Source organism: Populus trichocarpa, chromosome 13 (genome assembly GCF_000002775.5).
Source record: "Populus trichocarpa isolate Nisqually-1 chromosome 13, P.trichocarpa_v4.1, whole genome shotgun sequence".
Classification (NCBI taxonomy): domain Eukaryota; kingdom Viridiplantae; phylum Streptophyta; class Magnoliopsida; order Malpighiales; family Salicaceae; genus Populus; species Populus trichocarpa.
The window spans coordinates 8949086-8972446 of NC_037297.2; the positions used below are offsets into that span (position 1 = coordinate 8949086).

General features: G+C 35.0%; 1 protein-coding gene across 1 annotated transcript; it reads left to right on the plus strand.

Annotated features, from left to right (window-relative positions):
* The first annotated feature begins 1272 nt into the window (after nucleotides 1–1272).
* LOC127904206 (uncharacterized) lies at nucleotides 1273–19090 on the plus strand. The gene is made up of 5 exons (XM_052446513.1): nucleotides 1273–1528; nucleotides 1613–1742; nucleotides 1851–2178; nucleotides 6146–6307; nucleotides 18689–19090. Exons 1-5 carry the CDS (start codon nucleotides 1273–1275, stop codon nucleotides 19088–19090), a joined length of 1278 nt encoding a protein of 425 aa, XP_052302473.1.
* The last annotated feature ends 4271 nt before the right edge of the window (nucleotides 19091–23361 follow it).

Genomic DNA, 23361 nt, shown 5'->3' on the forward strand with positions numbered 1-23361 from the left:
ATTGTTAATTCTTTTGCCTAATTAGATTTGTTAATTTCCTAGAGCATTGTGTTGAATCTGTGGTGTCTGTATTCAGTGTATTGTGTTGAATTTGTATTGTGTCAATTGCATTGTTAATTCTTTTACATTGAATGAAAACCATGGGGCTGCCATTGTTAATTTCCTAGAGCATCAACTGAGTAGTCTTTTTCTGTTATGTGTGATTAACAATGAGGCTGTCATTGTTAATCTAATGAATGGATTGCAAAGTGAGTTGGCTTGAAATTATATTCCCTATTATAAATTATGTCAGGTCTTAAAATGTCTTCACATGATGGTAGTACTCCAAGTAGTGATCTTTCAACGACCCAATCATCTCAACCTTCAATTTCCATGTCAAGTGGTAACAGAGGAAGAACAGATTTAGCATGGGGTCATTGTAGAGAAGCTCCTGAACTTAGTGTTGGATGTAAAAAAACTAAATTAGTTTGTTTATATTGTGCTAAAGTATTTGCGGGTGGTGGTATTAATCGATTTAAACAACATTTAGCTGGAGCTAAAGGAGAAGTTGAACAATGTCGCAAATGTCCTCCTGATGTTCGACATCAAATGGTTTTGAATCTTAAAGGAAATGCTGAAACAAAAAAAAAAGTTAGAGAAATGCAAGCAAATTTCAATCCATTTAATGCACAATAAAGGGAGCATGAAGAGATGATGATTAGGCACTTAGAAGATGATGATCATGGTGATGATGATGATGAGGATGATGAGGATGTCAATACTAAAAAACATATGTTACCACCGAAGATTGCAAAAAAGAAAAAGATTCAAAGCACCAGCACTGTAAAACAATCGACTACAAGTTATTGAAAGCAGAAGAAATCTGCAACATTAGGGACATATTTCATGCAGAGAACAACTCCTGGTGCTCAAAAGTCTCTTCAGAATTATTGGCAAAGGAAGGAAGCAGTTGAACGGTGTGATCTTGCTTTAACGAAGTGGATGATTGATGCATGTGTGCCATTTAATGTTGTTAACTCTGTGTATTATCAGCATGCCATAGATGTTGTAATAGCCATGGGTCCTGGTTATAAATGACCAAACTTGCATGCTATTCGTGGTTATTACTTGGCAAAAGCGGTTGATGAAGTCAAGATTTATGTTGAGACTTATTGAGAGATTTGGAAGAAGACTGGTTGCACATTAATGGCTGATGGATGGACAAATCAGAAGAGGAGGACTTTAATTAACTTCTTAGTATATTGTCCTAAAGGAGCAGTTTTTTTGAAAATTATGGATGTATCAGATGTCTCAAAGACTGCTAGATTGTTGTATCAGTTGTTTAGAGAGGTTGTTTTGTATGTTGGGGTAGAAAACATTATGCATATGGTGACTGATAATGCTGCAAATTATGTTGTTGCTGGCAAGTTATTGATGGAAGAATTCCCTTCAATATTTTGGTCTCCTTGTGCTGCTCATTGCATCAACCTCATACTCCAGGACATTGGTAAATTGCAGTCATTTTGTTGTGTTGTTGAGCATGCTTCTGGTATCACAAAATACATTTATAATCATTGTTATCCATTGTATTTGATGAGGAAGTTCACTGGAGGAAAATAAATACTTTGTCCAGCTCCTACTCGTTTTGCTACCAATTTCATTACATTGCAAAGCATTTTAGCTCATAAAGATGAGTTGAGAGCTATGGTGACATCTAGGGAATGGGTCTCATCTGCTTATGCTAAAGATAGCAAAGGAAAAAAGTTTGTTGAGAGTGTGCTAGACTCTCTGTTTTGGGAAGAATGTGCAATAATTGTGTGAATGAATGAGCCTTTAATTCGAGTTCTACGAATGGTTGATGGTGATGATAGACCTTCGATGGGATATTTGTATGATGCTATTCATCATGCAAAAGAAGAAATGATGAGGAGATTTCAAAAGAGAAAGGCTAGAGTGAAACGTTTCATAGACATTATCAATAATCGGTGGGATGGACAACTTTATAGAAATCTTTATGCAGCGACATTTTGGTTGAATCCTCTATTTCAATATGATGCAAATATAATGGATAAACATATGAGCACCATTTCTGGACTTCTAGATGTTCTTGAGAAGTATGCACATGGAAATCTACCATTGCAAAGTAAGATTACAAGTGAGATGAAGTTGTTTAGGAATGCTGAACATGACTTTGGTCGAGTGTCCGCAATAAATAATCGCACCCTTATGCCTCCAGATATATAATTTTTATATTTAAAAATATTATTTGACATAGTCTCCTTTTACTTATTATTTTTTTGTATAGATGAATGGTGGATGACATATGGAACCAGCGCTCCAAATCTACAATAGTTGGCTATACGAGTGTTAAGTCAAACTTGTAGTTCTTCGGGATGTGAGAGAAATTGGAGTATGTTTGAACATATTCATTCCAAGAAGAGAAATAGATTGGAGCACCAAAAGCTTAATGACCTTGTTTACGTCCATTGCAATCTAAGATTGAAACAAAATTATTTTTCTTTTCTCTAATTCCTTAAATATTATTTTATCTTGTTTGGTAACATTATTAATACTTATATTGTGTTTATCTTCACTTTTAATATATAGAAATTATTGGAAAGGATGAAATTATGATCCAATTAATGTTGAGACAATTCTGACATTGAAAATTAGGTAGTAGAAGATGACCTGTCAATCTTGACAACTAAAGAAGCAGAGAGTTTTCACCAAGCTCTATCAACTATGACCATACAAGATACTTTAGATGATGGTAATTAATGATTGATTATTTAGTGATAAATATTATTTAAAATAAATTTTGTTTAACACATAATATTTATTTATTAATTGTGTTTGAAATGTAGATGTCATAAATGTTAATGATATTGAAGATGATTGTGACGATGAAGTTTCAAAGGAGCATGTTGATGATTTATTAGGTGTTGACGAGATTGGCTCAATTCCATCGACATTTCATCCAAATTTTGCTCCTATGGACACAAAAGAATTTAATGTGTTCATTCAATAAAAGTGAATGTGTTGTTGATTTTGAATTTATGTTGTTGGATGTTTTGTTTTAAATATTTTAGAATTTATGTGGTTAGATGTTTTATTTTAAATATTTTAGAATTTATATTTGGTTTGTGTTTTGGATATTGAATTAAATTTATGTTGTTGGTTTATAATTTAAATTTGGTTTATGTAAGTGTTGCATTGTAACTAGTTATATGTTTTTTTTATAGGTGTTTTTTTTTTGGGTTGACCCGGGTCAACCCATCTGACCCGTGACCCGATCACTTGATCGGGTTGATGACCGGGTCGGGTTTCAAAACTATGCTTTTAATAATGGACATATATTATAGTTGTTGAGACTAGTACATATTATGTTACTTCCTTTATGAAAAGAATCAATTGATCTCAGAAATTGAGGTATTAGATATACGTAAAACTAGTATGCAGGTGTTTGACAGATAATATGTACATTGAACTGACACGTATGAGAATTCCATATGAAGATATCATTTGTGTCTTTGGAAATGCTCACATGAAGGTTGTGTAAGTGATCCTTAGACTTGAGATCACTAAGTTATTTTATATAAAGAGTGTTATTTTTTGATCATGTTACATATTATTTTGGTAAAGGTAACACATGGGCAAACATTGGATATAACATGAACTATATGAAAGTATTTGAGTGATCAAGAGAAGATTCATCACCCTAGGTGAATTAAAAAAATTATTCCACATGTTCTCAAATAGTATTGATTATTAAATTCTTGTGCAAGGTAGAATGAGATTTGAAAAGAGTTTCAAATCTTATTCAAAGGATCAATGACTATAATGTTGCGAACAAATATGATTTGACATGACACACACACTCCATGATAAAATGTCTAAATCGAAATATTATTGATGAAAGGATAATTATTACACTGAGAAAGCAATCATTGAAAGGTTAAGTTAAACCACTTATGACTTTCCTAATATTTGAGGGATCATAATACGTTTCTAGACGGTGCATTTGATCTTCAAATATAAATTAATCAATTATTGAATTGATAATAAATTAAATTGTTTAATTTATTTAATTCTATTCATTTAGAATTATAATTTATATTTGGGTCAACATATTAGGAACCTAATGGGTCACACACATTAAGAACTATTAGTCATAAATTAAATTGAAATAATTAATCAAGTGTGCCTAGATTGAAAATAATTTTAGAAATTAAGCACTAGAATTGTTTTTAATTCATGGATTATAATTCTAGTCCTAGAATAATCAAGTAGTGACTTGATTGATTAAATTATTAAATTATCCTTAAATAATATGAATATTATTTAAAGGGAAAATAAATATTTTGTCATTTATAGGTTTTTAGGATTCCCTATAAATATAAAGTTATGCCTCTTATTTTTGAAGAGGTTGTCTGTTAGACAAAAAAAACTATGTAAGTCATAAAATAGAAATCTAGCACTCTAGGTATAGCAATCCATTTCTCCTAAATAGAGATTTATGAGACTTTTCACTGTAAAACCCGAGAATAAACCTTTATAAAAAAAAATGGAGATGGTTAAATATTTGGAGAAAATCAAATAAATTAAATTGCTACGGGGGATTTAAAAAGAAGAAAAGAGGAATAATTCAATTGTAAAAAAGGATGAAAGAATCGGCCAAAGTATAATTAAAAGAGAATGAGACTATAAATATCACATTCTCTCCTCTATGTGGCCAAACATTTGAGAGAGAAATAGGGGGAAGATTTCAGATTTTTCCTTCACCAAATTTGAGAGAAAAACAACTAAATTGTTAAGTTTACACAAGTTTTAGATTACTAGGTAGAAAAAAACATCATTTGACAAGGAATTAACAAGAAGTAAAGTGAAGAAATTGTGAAGGAAAAAGAGGGGAGGGGCCGACTACATGCAAGGAGGGGGGAGTTAAAAATCTTCAATCAAATCAGAATTTACACCCAAATTTCCTCAAGGTAAGAAGCTCTAAATCAATTGTAAAAACAAATTTAAATTCAGTAAAGAATTGTGAACCGATTTGAAGTTTGAAAATTAGGGTTCTTAAGTGAAATTTGGGGGAATTGCAGAAATGGTTGAAATTAAGTTAATTAGAGTAGTGTAGGTTGCCTTAAACATGTAACCATGCAAAAATACTAAAGAAACACCAATGACCAAAAGGACAAGAGTGGCCGGCCATTGTGGGTTAAATAAGAGGAAAATAAATTCTGATTTTTGCATGATAAGAACCTTGTGATATGTTGCTATAATATGAACGGCGTCAAAGGTGATTTTCATTCGTTTGCTTGTTAGTTCTTAGGAGTCGCCACCTAGTATTTGGTTTAGGGTTACTAGAAAACCCAAGTGTACTGGTCTTGTCAGAGATTCACGAGTAAGGGACTGGTTGTGGCTAGGAAAGGTATTAGCACCTCTAGTGCACCCTACCTGAGGTAAGCTGCTTCGTGGTTCGATGTAATTTAAAAGTTTTGACAATTTATCTTCTTGCGTATAAAAAAAGAAAAAAAAAGTTCTCCTCAGTAAGAAAATCCTTATCTTATCAGACAAAGAAAATTTAACGTTTCTAACATCAATAAAAAAACAAAACAAACTTTTTTTATATATATCTTATGTATAAGATCAAAATCCTGGTCATGTGCAAATCAAAACATAAAATTCTTTTTTTTTCTTTTTGATTTTATAATTCTAAAACATACATAAAAGAAAATACAAACACACACAATTTTTTTTTCATTATGTTTTTCTCACACACACACATTTACATGTTATAAAATAATAATAAAAATTAAAATAAATCAAAACAATACATTATACAATTCAAAAATTACAAAATAGACCCTAAAAAATCCAGGAATTGCAGGGGAAGACTTCTGGAACTGCAGGATCCGTGGCGGCGCGTCTTCTCCACGCGCCACCACTACTAGCGGTGCGTGGGTTCACGCGCCGCCGCATACAGGACCTTGAAATCAGGTGGATTTGGCTTCGCTTCTTCCGCCCTTTCCTTCCTTGCCGGCAGTGAGAACCACCATCACCTGCAACAAGAAACCACAAGCAATCTATTTTAATTTTTTTTAAGATCTGTTTAAAGCCTTCCAGTCACTTTTCCTCACGATTCGTTTTTTCCTTCTGCTGATGGCAGATCTGGCTGTTAGGTTGCTACGAGGCTGACTTTGTTATTGTCGCCTGCGACCGTCGAAGCCGCTATGGAGATGGTAGTGGCTGCCCGGTCGGAGGGAAAAAAGAGCAATGGCATCTGGGTGTAGAGGCAGTAGCTGCTGGGTGGTGGCGGCTGGTTTGCTGGGTATGGGAAGTGCGGGTGGTTGAATAGAGATGGATTTAGGTTTAGGTTTCCTTGTCTTTCCCTTGGTTTTTTCAAAATTTCCCCTCTCTCCTTTGTGTGTGTTGTGTACACTTGTATTTATAGGAGAAGTGTGGCTTGGCCACAAACACATTGGTCCCTTAATTTCTTTAATTTCTGTAAATTTTGATTTTTCTATTTTTTTATATTTTCTTTGAAAACAAGCGATATCAACGTCGACTTAACGAGGAAAATTAATGATTGTAAAAATAATGCGTTAAAAGTTGAACGCGTTCAAAATACCTTTGAAAATTTCAATTCTTTTGAGACGATGTTGAAAATGCTAAAAACAATGCAAATATATCCAAAATGCATTTTTTTGGGGTTTTCGTTGTTTTTTGCTATTTTTGGTTTTTTTTCTGAAAATTTATCAAAAACATGGGTAAAACATTGTGTAGCAACAGATGCCCCCTCTTTACAATGCTTACGAAGCAAAACTCCTCAATGTTTTGCATAGTAAGCTTTGTAAAGAAAACATATCTTCTTGTCTTCCTAACTTGCTGAATGATCCACTCATCTAAAGACTTTACTTTTTTCTTTTTCTGTTTCCTTTTCTTTTCTTTCTCTTCTTTCTCTTTTTCTTTTTTTTTTCCTTTTTTTTAACCTAAGATCCCATCTAGTGATCTCCTTTAACCAGAGCCAAATAAAATGTTCTTCCTGATGGCAGGGTTTGAACTTTTTTTTTTTTTTCTTTTGAGAATTTCCTAATGGTAGGGTTCTTCTCACTTTTCTTCCAATGCTAAGATAATATTGATGGCTCGATCAACCTGAGATCCCATCTGACGATCTCCTTTAACTAGAACCAATGTCTCTGTGTGTAGCTTGGTCAACTTGAAATCCCATTTGGCGACTTCCTTTAAACAAAGCTAAAATCAGTGTTGCGGTTGGGCTAACCTGAAATCCCATCCAGCGATCCACTTTAACATGAACCAAAATCTGCGTGGTTGGGCTAACCTGAGATCCCTTCTGGCGATCCCCTTTAACCATAACCAATATTCTGTGTGTGGTTGGGCTAACCTGAGATCCCTTCTGGCGATCCTCTTTAACCAGAACCACTATCTGTATGGTTGGGCAAACCTGAGATCCCATATGACGATCCCCTTTAACCAGAACCAAAGTTTGTGTGTAAAAAGTGATCTCATTCTAATGGGTGACCTATCCAGGTGAAAGATGTGGAGTGTGGTCTCATTGTAATGTGTGACCTACCCAAGTGGAAGATGGTCTCATTGTAATGGGTGACATACCCAAGATGATAAAAAAAAATATGACTTACTTGATGAAGTCCTGAAAGGATGACATGGTTGGAAAAATTGATGCTTCCTGATTGCAGGGTTGACTTAATAATTCCCGATCGTGGGGTTTTGAAAACTTGGTGCTTCTCGATTGCAGGGTTGACCTGAAAACTCCTCCTGATGACAAGGTTGATCTTCTCATTTCTTTGAGATTTTCCTAATGGTAGGGTTCATTTAATCTTCTTCTTATTCCATGATCAAAATCGATTCTTTGTTATCATCAATGCAATGTTTCTTTCGTTGTCCACAATCTCACTAGACTTCGTCAAGGATTTTTCTGTCATAACTAAAAAATATGTGTGCAATGATTTGAGGTTAGATGACATGCATGCATCCTTACCTGATTTGAAATATAGGTCCCCTCTCTTTGATGCTCCATTGTCATAGGGTGCGTTTGTTTGCATTCCAAAGCCTTCTTTATTCTTTCGATGCATTGACTCATTCATGTGCTAGCCATCCACTCAGCTATAAATGCAGTGCCCATCCTAGGCTGCATGCGAAGATTACTGCTCTCGTTGTTTATCAAGCTTGACTCTACCCATAAGTGTGGTGTTGTTTGATTCATCATTAAGAAGCTTAATCAATCATTCCTCTTCTGGATTCTTTTGAGAATTGTTCTCTGATTGGATGTGTACCTCTTGCCAATACACATCAAGAGGTTTTCTAGTGTCCACCTCGTCTTAGATTGTAAATCAGTCATGAACTTGCCTCCAATTGAAACATACCCTTCAAGTATATGTTATCATCTACCTTTTTGGAAACGTCGAATTATCTAGACATGCATCTCATAGCTTCAGTAAAAGGCTCTTTTGTTGAATGCTCAGTGTTCTTCTCAAGAGATTCCTCTCAGTTCATCTAATCAGATTATAAAAAGAAATGCATTGGAATTATCAATGATGTTCAATTTATCACCCATATTCATGCGGTGAAGTCTGCCTTTGAGCTACAAAACAGATGGTCCCACAATCAATCTTGGTGGGGGTTTTTTCTCCATTTATTAGAATGCAACTACACAATAACATTTGTTAGAAATCATAGCCATGTTTCAGAGGATAACCCAAGATGAAGATGTCCTTCAGATGCAGTGTTGCTCATCAATTGTTGTTGAAATTCACTATATCATGGATTGTCTTTGCCCTCAGTTGATCTGAATATGTTCGTTCACTGATTTATCATTTGAACATCTTTCTTCGCTCCTAGCTGATCTGAATACTATTTATTTTCCGTCTCAAGGTCCACTGTATTACCCCAACCGCTCAGCTTTTCAAAGGGTGTCAAGAAGTGTTGATGTCATTCTTGTTAAGGATTTTGCAAATTCGGTCAATGTTCTTCTTGTTTGACAATCTTGTTCTGGAATCAACTCTCATATTTCAAAGATCATTTCTATTCAAGTCTAATTGTTGAAATGAAATAAGAGAGATGTCAGTTTTGGAAAAGATTTTGAAAATCAAGCTTCTTCGATAAAAAAAACCCAACACACGCCATTCCAAATATGCAATCTTTTAATTGTCTTGTATTTTTAAAACAAAAATTGACCCATTGTAAGATTAAAATGGCTTTTCCATGGTTCTTTGTATCCATTTTAAACTCTGATTTTGGATATATCTTTTAATGGTCTGTGATGAGGTGACCTTTTGTGGATTTCAAGAAACAAGATGTTCAAGTCAAAACTTGAGACTTTATCAAGAAAGATTGTTTCTTTTTCTTAGTACCAATTTTATCAGCATGCATAATAACCAGTAGCTTGATTCATGAAGTCACGACCCTTATGGAACAACTCTTCAAGTTTTGAGATCGTCATTTATCGGTTCAGATTGCTTACTTGATTAAAAAGGGCTTTTTAAAGCACGTAATGCAGGCTATGGTTCATGGTTATGAAAGAAAGGAATTTCACAAGCTCAAAAGGTGTTTGAGGTTTCAAGAACTTAGGATCAACATCAATTATTCATCAATCTCTTTTCCTCTTGTTGTCTTTATAGAGAAAGTAACCTATAACCTTGTTAATCTCAAAGATCAGAATTCTTTTAACATAGGTCATAATGCAAATCCAGCTTTTTCTTTGATGAATAACCAATCTAATCTTTTTGAAGACACTATAGGCTTTATCCTAGACACACCAAAAGACATGAAACTTGATTTTTTTGGTGTTGACTTTTGGCATTTGCTGTGTCTTTCTTCAATTGAAACCTATTTTGCCCCTCTTAGAATTGATAGGCATTGTCCTTCCTTTCCACCTTTTTTTTTTTGCTTTTACATAGCCTTCCTCAAAGTTTCTTTGGATGGCCCTCAATCTATGACTTTTCTTCTTCTAGCCCTTTCTCAATCATTAGACTTTTGTTCTAAGCCTTTCTTTTACAAATTGATTCTATTAGTGTCTTCAAAATATCTCTCATTTGCCCCCAGTGTGGGGTGTGATCATGGTTAGGGTTTCTTTTAAAAAGAAATATTCTATCAGGCTCAAAATGGGATACAAGGGATATAACCTTTAGAAAGTGAAGGGATATCAAAGATGACATTTTCTCATTTCAAGCAAGGTCGGTTAGAACCGATAAATTTTGACTTTGTCTAGTGTAATGATTTGGACTTATAAGAAGCATGATTCACGAGTCCATAACTACCGAATCCACTCATGTCATTATGCATACTACTAAAACCTAGTTATATGGTTTGTGGTTCAGTTTCATGTATGAGTTCAAAATTGTTTGGTCATCTCATGTCATTTCAACACACATTAAGTCATTTCTGTAATCAAAAGACTTTTAATCTTTTAGGATTGATTAGCCTTAATTTTACGTGTTGGAGTTTGATCAAAAAATTTTATCAAAATACGCATTGAAATAAACATCTCATGCTTTCAGAACAACAAAGAGACAAGGAAAAAACATGTTTTTGTTAAAGGATAAGACGTGATCCCAAAACAAAATGTAGAATGATAAAACTCCATAACAAAATAACTGACAATTTAACACCCTTCTTGGATCAACCTTTCTGGCAATATCTGTGTTTGCCAAGCATTTTCGATCATTTGTCATTTTGAGGATGTTGTGGTGACAATATGGCCGATGACATCATCTTTTGAAAACTCAATTCGCTTCTTGCTCACCATTCAAATGAATGGCCCAAGACCCCACCATGATATTAACATCTCTTGTCGAGATTACCACCTAGAAAAACAATGGTTGCATTGGATTTAATGGAGTCGAGGCAACAAGTCTGGAACTTGGCAGATGCTGTTAAGCAAACTTGAGTTGCAGAGGTATGTCCATCTTCGCAAAGACATTTGAGCAGTTGATGCTACAATAAACCTTTCCTTTTATTGCTTGAAATCTAGTATGGTTTGATGTTTGTGTTGCTGGGTTTACCTTTGAATGTTTTTGGTGTTCTTCATTCTTTCTATGTTTGATCATATGTTGAATCTATTTTGGGTTTGAGTCCTTATTTTGTTTGTTTTTGGATCAATCCAGTCAGGTCAAAATCGAGTCAGTTCTTAGCCCTTGTTTGGTTTGGTTTTTTTTTTTTTTTGTCAAGTTTTCTTTGGTTTAAGGGTGTGTTTGGCAAACACCCTTTAGGCTTGTTTTTGGTAGTTTTTATTTCAAGAAAAATTGTTTTTTTTTGGCCAACATGGCTTTCGAAAAAACAAAAAAAATATAATAAATAATAATAAAATAAAAAAGTGTCTTTTTGCGTATTACATACGGCCAATTCTCTCAAAAATTAAAAAAAAAATCATCTTTTTGCTTAAAATATAGATATATAAAAATACATGTTGTGTTTTGGCATTTTTACAAAATATATATTAGCATGCATTTTGGATTTAATAATCATTTTATTGGATCCATGAGAACGTGGTCTTTATTTCAATAACCTCTACAAAATTTAATTCATGGAATTAGTGGTCAACATTCTAGTATAAATGATGGACCAATTTTAATGTCAGGAGTTGAGCAGAAAAATTCTCATTATTATTTTAAATATTCACCAATTTTAATTGAGAGTATTTTTATCGCAATACATGAATTGCGGAAAACTTGTCTATAAGAATTTATTTGGGCACATGAGCCCATAATAAATTCAAAATGCTAGATTTATTCATTCGAAAAAATTCTCATCCTATGCCATATATATACCACTGATTAGGAACCCATCAAAATCTTTAAACCACATTCAAACCACACAATGCAACTTACCTTATGTAGGGTGTGCTAGGGGTGCTAATACCTTCCCTGGCCACAACCGGTCTCTTACCATTTGAATCTCTGATAAGATTTGTAAACCTCAAAAACATGAATGCATGAGATTAAGTAAATAGAGAGGAACCCATTGGTAAAATACAAAAGCTCTAACTTAAAATATGAAATACACATAACTAAATAAGGAGAAATTGAGACCTAATGTGGGAAAGGCTAAAGATGAGAGTACTAAATTGAAAAGGCATGAATAAGAGAGAGATGAAAACAAAAAAAAATGAGAGAGAAAACCCGTCAGCCCTAGGACGAAAAGGAGGGCTGACGACAGAAGGGAAGGGAGGAAAAGAAGCCATTTTCTCTCTTCAACACCTCCTCTCAAAGAAACAAGTAGAGAAAACACATGCAATCAGATCTATGAGAGGAAATAAAGGGTTTGAGTGAAGATTAAACACCAGAAACCAAACAAATTTAGGAAGAAAAAGTGAGAGGGTTAGCGGCAACTAAAGGAAAGTGAAGAGAGACCAAAAGATTTGAGAGAGAGAGCTTTGAGAGGCAAAACAAAAACATAGCTAGGAACAACCTAACATCCTTCTAGATCAATTTCCAATACTTTGGGCAAGTTTTATTCAAAAACACTAGCTCTTAGATTTGGGTTCATGAGGGATTTTCTGCGTAGATGGAAGGTAAGGATAAAGTGTGAATGAGAGATGAAGAAGGCTAGATGATGTTTTTTTTAAAAAAAAAACAATGATGAAAAAGATAATTAAGAGAAGGCTTGAAAGCCTTTAGCCAGATCTGAATAAGAAATGGGGGAAAACCTTTTTGATGCTAAATTATGCATGCATGGTAAAATAACAAGTGTAAGATCATACAAGAAACTACAAGGTGCTGAAACTCAAACACATAAACAAATTCTTATGATGCATGCTCTTGTGAAGCTTAATCTTTGAATGATTGAAATCCCATGTGTGATTATTTATGTAGAAATGATATATTCTATATATAATAGTGATAAAAAAAAAAGGAATAAATGCATGAAAATGATTGTCTGTGTGTTATACATACAAAATTGAAAATCTGGACAATGTTGTTAGCTAACTTGTGACAAGACATTTTATCTTGTTAAAAATAGAATTTTGGATGTTTCCCTTTATGAAAATTGTATAATTGGATGCTAAATTTTAAATGGGACTAGAATGAACTAAATCAGAGCTATATAACTTTAGATATTGGTAAAACCCCAAAGATAGGCCAAACTGTAAAATTCTAGACATAATGTGCACCAGACTTTAAACCAAAAATTTAGATTTACAAATGGGAAAATTTAGGTTAAATGTCTGTATAAAATTATGTTCAATGATGTTAAATTTTATAGGGAACAAACCTTACTCCATTTGAAGTTATATAACTTCAGATATGGCTAAAACACTAGAAAAGGGTCAGGTTGTATGTTATAGGACAAACCCGAGTGCCATAGTATTTCGGTGAATTTAAACATGTAAACAACAAAACTAAGTTTAACCCTCTCATCTAAGTTGTATATTTATATCTTACCTCACCCTAAAAATAAACCCCAAATAGAAACGAGTTCTACAACTCTAGAGAGGAAAGAAACACTAAGCGGCGTCCTAGTGTTTTGTCATGTATTGTAGAACATCATGAGTTTTGATATGAAGTTAAATGAAGTATTTCTTGTGTTTATATAAACATGTTAAAGAATGTACTAACAAAAAATATTCGTATGGTTTAAGGGGAACACCGGATACAGGATCTTCTATCGGAGGAGCTCACTTGACCAGAAAAGGAGGTAAGTGAAATTTAGTCTACAATGCATGAAGTTAAATATGAATTTTTGAATTTATGATGAATACTGAAGTATGAAAGTAATATGGATGAATTATGATTATGTTGTGAGATTGATGTAATTGAAATGCTTTCGTAAAGAGCAAAAAACCAATATGAGGATCATTTCTAAAGTTATCAGAAATGAATGAAATTAAATTGCCTCCAACTTATAAAGTTAGATATAAATTTTTGAATTATTGATGAATATTGAACATGAAAGTAATGTGGATGAATTATGAATATGATGGGAGGATTAATGAAATTGAGTTGCTAGCACAATGAGTGAAAGCCAATGTTAGGATTGTTTCTGAAGTTTCAGAAACTAATGAATTTGAGTTGGTTCCGCAATGAGAGAAAGCAAATGTTGGGATTGTTTCTGAAGTATTTCGAAAACCAATGAAATTGAATTGCTTTTGCAATGTGTGAAATCCAATGTTGAGATTGTTTCTGAAGTTTTGGAAACCAATGAATTTGAATTTGCTTTCATAATGAGTGAAAGCCAATGTTGGGGTTGTTTCTGAAGTATTTGAAAACCAATGAAATTGAAGTTGTTTTCACAATAAGCAAAAGTCAATGTTGGGATTGTTTCCAAAGTTTTGGAAACTAATGAATTTTAGTTGATTTCACAATGAGCAAAAGCCAAATGTTGAGATGTTTTCCAAAGGTTTTAAAAACCATTGAATTACAAAGACTAGTATGGTGAAGTTTTCACAAAATTTTTGGTGATTTTGAATGTTAATTAATTTATGAATATGTGCATATATGTTTGGTGTAATTATTGTGGAAGATGAAATCATCATTCGTGAAAACTTCTATAAGATTTGATAGGAATAATAGGTGCTCTCATTTTTGTTACACTTAAAAGTAAAACTATGCTCGTAATATGAAATTTTGCTTAATTTATCTTTGTTGCAGGACATTCGCAAATTAGTGGACCAAGTAATTAGGCAATAGACAGACTTCAGGACATCCGGAACTTTTGTTGTGCATGTAATAAATTTTGTAACTTAAACAAAAAAAAAACAATAACTCTTTCCTTTCATAATGATGTTATTCTATCTATGTTTGTCTTATGTAATGAAGTCCTGAGACAAATACTTTATGTAAGATGATAATTATGTATTTTTTGTAACTAATTTCTATGTGTGTTTAGAGTAATCTACTCTCTTTATATATACATATATGTCTTGGGACCAACATGTGTCACACCCGGACATCGCAATGACCGATTAAAATTTCTTGATTGGAAAAGAAACAAATATCTGGCATCTAGTTCTTTAAGTGGAAACGGTCTAGTGTAAGGAGTCGCAACCTAGTATTATGCTCACTAGAAACCCTAACTGGTCAACATAGATTCTAATGGTATGGGACTGGTTACGCAAAAAGGGAAGATGTTATCACCCCCTAAGCGTTTAACCTGAGGCAAAATGCATTGCTAATTTTGTCTACAATTGCTAAGAATATGTTCTTTTTTTTTCTTTTTCTCCTTTTTTTATTCTTCCTATCTTGTTCCTGACTCTAGCGGCAATGAACAGTTTTTACAAATATTTTCAACTCTGGCGTTGGTAAATATTGCACAAACCCAAAACAATGTGATATTCCTGACTCTAGCGTCAGTGAATAATTTTGCAAAAAAATGAATTTGAAGAAGAATATTTCTCTGTCATTTTCTTTTTGTTTATCCTTTATTATTATTTGCTCTTTTTAGATGGAAATAAAAAGAAGCATTGCACAACATATTTGCATTTAACAGTAATAGTCCACAGATTAAGCACATAGCTGAAAAAAATACAAAACACAAAGGAAAAATATAAAACAAGGTGCGAGGGGCCCATAAATAAATCAACGAATATCCCCAAATATTTTTGGAATTTTCTAATATTGAAAAAAAGCTCATTTGGCCAAATATCAAACTAGAATGAGCATAAAAATTATGATCAAGACATAAGGGTGTGTTTTGCCAAACACACCCTTAGTAAACACAATTTGGGCTGCCTGGGCATAAAGCCCACACCCGGCCTACTCTTTTTTTTTAACTTTTTTTTGGGGCTGGGTCCAGCCCAACCAGTATGGGCTGGGCTGGACCCATCCGGACCAGCCTCGTCACTAGCCCAAGCTAGTGACCCGGCTGGTCCAAAGAGCAAGCGTGCGTGAGCTGTTCACGCACGCTTGCTACAATACCTATGTAATTAAAATGCAAAACGAGAGAGAACAAAAGCTTACCTGGTTTGCAGACTTTTTGAACAAGAACCAAGCAGTGCAAGGCAACCTTTTCTTTTTTGATTCCTTTCTACTCTCTTTCCTTTCTTGATCTTGTTCTTCTTATTTGTATGGTTTCTTCTGGGGTTTTTTTCTTACTCTCTTTCCTCCCTTGTTCTCTTTCTTTCTATCATACTTTCTTTGTTTTCTGTCTTTTCTCCTCTCTATGTTTGTTTTTTTTTTTCCGTCTGGTTCTCTTTTTCTCTCGATTTTCCTCCTATTTGTTCCCTCTGTTTTTTTAGGCTCTTTGTTTTTCCTCCCCCTATTCCTCTGGAGATCTGTATTTATAGGGAACGTCCCTGGTCCTCCCTCCGTGCACGACTTTTCTCTTGATAAGTGATTAGTATTTAAATGCGCATTTTATCAAGGTTTTATATCATCATTTTGCACTTAAAGTATCAATAACTCTTTAACTAGAGCATGTTTTATAATAACATGTCTAATAATATAAGATATCTTTATGTTATGGTAAATGTTCATCTTAAATGCGGGCCTATCACATAAATCAAATGATTGATTGATGAGTTTAACTACTAAAATTGAGAAGACAAAGAGAGGGCTAAGCTTAAAAAAAGAGATGCTGGTTCAGTCCAAACTGGAACACTATTCAGTTATCGGATCTTAACTGGAGCTGTAGAACTTAGATTTAGGTCTGGTTTATATGTATGGAAAGCTAAGATATAGGCCTAAAACTTTCATGAGAGTCCAAGATTTAAAAGTGCCATTTTCGAGTTCAAATGGTAACAACAACGGAGAAGTCAGAATCTATCATGTAGCCCAGACACTGTTCAATGTTCAGCCCATATCTTGAGTTCTAGAAGTCCAAATGCACCGATTCTTATTTTGCTGGAAAGCTGAGACAATTTTCTAGAACTTTCATGAAGACTATATGTTCAAATTTTGATGCTAGCAATGACGTTTTCTGCAGACAAGAAGATAAGGAGTGTTACCAAGTCAAGAGGTGGCCACCCACTCAACAATTAGTCATCAAATCAATAGTTCTGAATTTTGGCCTATAAAAGGAGGCATTTGCCATGCATTCAGGGATCTTGGTTTTCAGATCAAGATCATGTTCTTGCTCTCTTTCTTTATATTTTTGTAATGCTTAAGTTTTGCTTTCATTAATATCTTGTTTATGCCTTTCATTTCATTTACTATACTTATATAATCATGTTCTCCTCTTGTTTATTTATGTTCCTCTTCTACATTAGGTTTAGCTAAGTTTATCATGTCAAGGTGAAAAGGATACACTAATGGTGTAAGAATAAATATAATATAAACTCAACATGGACTTTAATGTTTGATACTAACATGTTTTGTATTTGTTATCTTATTCACTCTTAATACTTTGTTTATTAAATGGCTAATCTAGATTTATGTTGTATAACTCTTGTTACAAAAAATACTTGGCACTTTCATAGCCCAACTGTATGGTATAACCGACACCTGTGCTATGAAAGGAACTTGATTTGTTGTTAACATAAATTAACATCATGAATACCTGATAACATTTACAAGTATTAGCATTATTCGAATAAGATAACTAATGTAATCATGTTAACAATTTATAATCCGATTGGAACCTTCTTTGTGTGTGGTTTCCAGTTGAGTAATAAAAAGAGTTTATACTATACTTATTTGAAATACCATTAGTGGATCATCTAACCTTGACAATTGTTTTATCATTGTTTAATTCTTACATTAATATCCCATAAAATTCTCATAAACTCTTTGTTTTATAAAATATATATATTTGTCATAACCCAATTTTTTACCATTTTTATTTTAATTATTATTATTACTATTATTATTTACTGAAAAATGATAATAAAAAAGAAAAAGAAAAATGATGATAAAAAAACAAATAAAACATGAAATAAAGAATGAATTTGGGTCAAGGGCAACATGATTGGAAGTTTAGAGATTTAATTAAACTTCTAACTAGTTTAATTAATCAAATCAAGGGTTTAATTGCAGAATTGATAAGTCGTGAGACTTAATTGAGCTTGGAATTAATTTAATTAATGAAATCAGGGACTTAATTGAAGAAATACCAAAGTTTGGGGTTAATTGGGGGCACAATTGCAACAGATTAAATTCCAAGGACTAGCATGTAAAAGGCGCCGAAATACAGGGTCCAATTACAATTTACCCAGGGGCTTGATTACACGATTTCAGAACTTCAGTGATCAGATTGAAAATGGCTATTCCCATCACACAAACGGCGTCGTTTTTAGAAGATTATTCATCGCCTTCTTCGCCTTCTTTCCCAGGAACCGTTTCTGGAGTAAAGGCTTGAAGACCGTTTCAAATGCTTGGCATTCTCTGGCTATAAAGCCAGATAAGATGAGAGAGCGCGCGAGAGGAACTGGCGGATGAAAAAAAAAAGAAGAAAAAAAAACAGGGAGGAGAACAGGAGAAGGACAGGGAAACGAACAAGACAGGAGAGAGCAAATTTTCTGCCCCTGTTTCTTCTCAAAGAAACAGAGGCGTTCGTGCCTCATAATCGTGAGGCATGAACACGTGAAGAAAGGCCATTCTCTGGCTTTATAAAAGCCAGAGAAGGCCACAGAAAAAGGGGAAAGCACGAACGGAGACAGAACGAATAACACAGAAAAAAAAAAAAACAGAGAAACAGAGAAGGGGAGAAAAGCAGAGGAACGACACAGAGACGAGGATCAGCCCCACCATCGTCTTTGTCCCTTCATCTCAGAACTGAAGGTGACAGAATATAAAACCAGGAGCAAAGGAGATGCAAATTCAGAGAAAAAACACTAGCGGACGAAAGCGCAGAGACGAGAACCGGCATTGACCATCGTCGTCACAGTCTTCAGCAACCAGCCTCCAAAACCAGAGGCAGCAGAACAAAGAATCAGAAACAAGAAAAGAGGACAGAGGAAAAACAGAACAGGGAAGGCAAACAAGCCCAACACAGAGACGAAAACGAGAAAACACAGAGGAGGGAGCTTCCATTCAACCAGCAGCACCTCAGGCCTTTATCACCATCGAGACAGACAGGAAACGAGGAGGGTGAAGACATCGTCCGGCCAGAGCTAACCGGTCGTCACCATCGTCTTCGTCTTTACCCCGCAGCTGCACCAGAAGCTGGATGGTGCAAACGCAAGACTGGCAGATTACTTTGATGTGATTCAGGCACCAGCACTGGTGGCCTCGTGACTGCTATGCTAGCTGCCCCTAATGAGCACCAACCGCCCTCAACTTCGTCTTCATCTTCAGGAGCAGCAGACCACAGGTAAGTTTTTCTTCATCTCTTCTCGCTTTTCAGTTTTAATTCATGCTATACTGTTCATGTGAATTTTAATTCACTTCACACTTAGACACGCGTGAACCAGCTCACGCGTGTTGTTTGCCCAGCCGGGTCACTTGCTTGGGCCAGTGACCGGGTGGGGCTGGCTGGGTTAGCCCAGCCCAAAAAAAATATATGCATGCATAAAAATAAATTTATTTTATTTGTTTATTCACTGATGTTAGAGTTAAAAATAAAAATACTGAGTTAAATTTATAGCTACGTAATATTTACCAACACCAGAGTTGGAAATATCCGTAGTTGACTATTTACTGACGCCAGAGTCAGGAATATTACAAGTAAACCATCATAGCATAAATCAACAAATTTTTAGCAATTTAAGACAAAACCAGCAATGCAGCTTACCTCAGGTAGGGTGCGTTAGGGGTGCTAATACCTTCCCTAGCCACAACCAGTCCCGTACCATAGAATCTCTGTTGACCAGTTAAGGTTCCTAGTGACCGTAATACTAGGTCGCAACTCCTTAAAGGAGATCTTTTCTCTAAAAAAACAAGATGCCAGATATCTGTTCTTTTTCCATAATCAAGAAAAATTTTAAGGTCGCCGCGATGTCCAGGTGCGACAATATTATTTGTAATTTATATAGTTCATCTCCCTGTGGTTCAACCCCAGTCTTACTGGGTTATTTATTACTTCGACACTTCTGCACTTGGGATAAGACATCAACTCTTTGGTCTTGTCAATAAGCATGGCTAAGAGGGAGGTGTTGGTTTTTTGCTGGGACTTGGACACTTGAGGTTCGATCCTTATCTCCCCGGGGTAGTAATCTTCATGAAGATAAGATTTGCAATTTGTGTTTTGGTTGGAGTGGGATGCCAGTGTTTCACAATTTCCTTTCCTTCTTTGTAGGAGGGCTTTCAGTGTCCGAGGAAGAGGAAGAAAACAACACATGTTTGAAACAGTGCTGTTTTGGACTAGGAATGACTTTCTCAATTTGGTCCTTGAAGTTGCCAAATTTTACATCAAGCCCCTGATCTTTTAATTTCAAATCTCAACCCCCTTAAAAGTAGATTAAAAAAGCAAATTGGTCAAAATTGGGTTATCTAAACATGTATAAGTGCTTTAATAAGTTCTTTTTCCTAGTGTATATTTTGAGTTATATTCTTGTGAATGTATATGATGCTGATAATGAAAGGTGAAATGTATATATATGACGTTGAGAATGCTTTTGAGGTCGAGATGACACGAAATGAGATCTAAGGTGAACGATCTATGTGGTTATAAAGATTTTGAAATGAAAGTAATTGTCGATAACTTGGTATGCACATTTATAAAGGAAACTCTGCTAAAATTTTGATAGATATTTTGGTGAACCTTGTATGAATCCATTTTATATATAAAAAAAAATTGACCAATGAAAATGAGTCACATAGAATACGTATAATCAGTCGAATGATGTGACCTTATTATAATATTTCATACTTAACCTGTTTTGAAGGATTAGGGTGTTACAATTTTGGTATCGGAGCCCTGGTTAGGGTTTTAGGAATGATGTGGTGATAAAATGAAGTGCAAATAAAATGATGATTATTTTAGATATTGATAGGAAGCTAAATGTTTGTTTCAGGATGGTACGTACACATAGAGGAATGATAGTCGAGCCATTTTTAGGACAAGAACAAATAGATTATAATGATGAAGTGGGGGATCATGAAGTTGATCTAGTGATGACACTACATCCCATTCACGGAAGAGTCAACAACAGGTGGTACCAAGAGAGCCACCTATTCAGAGGGGTATTATATTATCCTCTACTTCAGAAATGCCACAATGAGAGGCGCCATCAGTGACAACTTAACGAGAAAGGGCTCCTCCTGCACCACCACCAAAGACATCTCCTCTATTGTCGGACTCTACTTATTTTAAACAACTGGTCAAGGCTATTATGTCAGGTATAACAAGGGCTACAGGTTCGACCAATAGGGAGACTACTCATACTTTTATCCATTGGGTTAAGAACATGAAGGATATGGGATGTCGGCCTTTTTTGAGGGATGAGGATGCAAAAGTTGCAGGATAATGGTTTCAAAAGATAGAGGAGTTGCTTACTCAGGTTCTGGTGCTTGAAGAGATGAGAGTAAACTGTGTGCCACAACTGTTGGTTGAAAGTGTTCAGACTTGGTGGACCGCAGTGAGGAACCGTAGGCCAGGAGAAACACTTAAATGGGTCGATTTTGGTAGAGAGTTTAAGGTCAGATACTACTCCTGACAACATCAAAGAAGAAAGGAACAACAGTTTTTAGGGTTAAAGCAAGTAACCATGATTGTGGGATAATATGAAAGACGTTTCCAAGACCTTACCACTTTTTTCATTGAACTACTACCTACAGAATAACACTGAATTGAAAGATTTTGGGATGGTCTCGAAAGAGAATTGAGAAAGGGATTGGTAACTTTCCAACCTCACACCATGAGGGAGTTGGTAGAAGTGGCACAAACTTTGGAGTCAGTTTTGAACGAGGAACAACCTCACACTTGGAGACAGGATGGAGCGGAGAACATAAAAAGAAAGGAGCCTATTCTTGGCTTAAGCAGACCTTTTTTCCTTAAAAGGTGTAGTGGAAAAACCCAAACACAGAGTTATAGAAAAAGGGATAGCCTTTCCATCGGGGGATCTTTAAGCAGGTATGCTCAGTTATGCCGAGCTGCATATGGGACTGGTGGTAGTAGATTAGGGTCGACTCAGGGTGGTGGGTCATCAAACATTATGGATGGAAAAGTTTTTTCCTTTTCACGATGTGGAGTTTGTAGCCACTTCCATCTAAGAGATTGCAGGGTTACGTCCGGAAAGAGTTTCATTTATCAGTAAAAAGGGTATAGGTTGAAGAATTGTCAATATTTAGAGGATGGGTGTCATTTATGTTTGGAGTATGGGTATTTTAGGAGAAATTTCCCTAACCGAGCACATGCTCAGAGCCAACAACATTCAATCACTATAGATAGGCCAATCAAGGAATATATTCAGCTTGCTCAATCAGGTGCGAGTATGAGTAGAGGTCGGGGTCGGGGTCAGAGTCGATTAGACAAGACCCCAGGTAGAGTGTACCATTTAAACCAACAGACAGCCAGGGCATCGACAGAAGTAGTGGCAGATATGACTCTAATTGATGGTTTTAAGGGTTATGTACTAATATGCCCAGGGGCTACACATTCATTTATAGCATAAACATTTGTTAACAAATTACAAATACCTGTAGAAAGTTTAAGTAAGGGTTTAATAATTTGTACTCTATTAGGGGAAGAGATAATAGTAAATGATGTCTATAGAGGGTGTCGAGTGAATGTAGGAGGGTGTGAATTGATGGTAGACCTAATTCCTTTAAAGATATAAGATTTTGATGTGATCCTAGGGATGGCTTGGCTTTGCATATATCATGCTAATGCAAATTATCATACTAAAGTAGTGTCTTTTAGGACACTTGATGGTAAGGAGGTGAAATTTAAGGGTGAAAGAAATGAAATGTGTGAGGGATTAGTGTTAACACTCACTGCTAGAAAACTAGTGAGGAAAAGAGGTGAGGTCTACCTCGTCTATGTAATAGATAAGGAGTGAAGAAATGAGATTGTCAAAAATCCCAATAGCACAAGAATTTTCAAAAGTATTTCTAGAAGACTTGTCTGGATTACCTCCAGGACGGGAGGTTGAAGTGTCAATAGAAGTTTTTTCGGGTACAACCCTGGTATCACAAGCTCCTTAAAGGATAGCCCCAATTATGTTGGCAGATCTTAAGACTTAACTACAAGAGTTATGTTGGCAGATCTTAAGACTTAACTACAAGAGTTATTGGCGAAAGGATTTATCCGACCTAACAACTCATCATGGAAACCACGATGTTGTTTGTAAGGAAGAAAGATAGAATATTCCAATTATGCATAGATTAACGATAGTTGAAAAAAGTGACAGTTAAAAATAAATATTTGTTACCCAGGATTGATGACTTATTTGACCAGCTAAAGAGGGCACAAGTGTTTTTGAAGATTGATTTAAGATCGAGGTACCACCAAATGAGAGCTAAAGAGCAAGACATCCAAAATATGGCTTTCAAGACTTGTTATGGACACTACAAGTTCTTAGTAATGTCTTTT

Coding starts and splice junctions, on each gene's coding strand:
- LOC127904206 (XM_052446513.1), top strand. CDS start 1,273: ATGGATGTATCAGATGTCTCAAAGACTGCTAGATTGTTGTATCAGTTG. Junction 1,743..1,850: donor AAAGATAGCAAAGGAAAAAA/GTTTGTTGAGAG, acceptor TGGTGATGATAG/ACCTTCGATGGGATATTTGT. Junction 2,179..6,145: donor CTGAACATGACTTTGGTCGA/GTGTCCGCAATA, acceptor TGCTGATGGCAG/ATCTGGCTGTTAGGTTGCTA.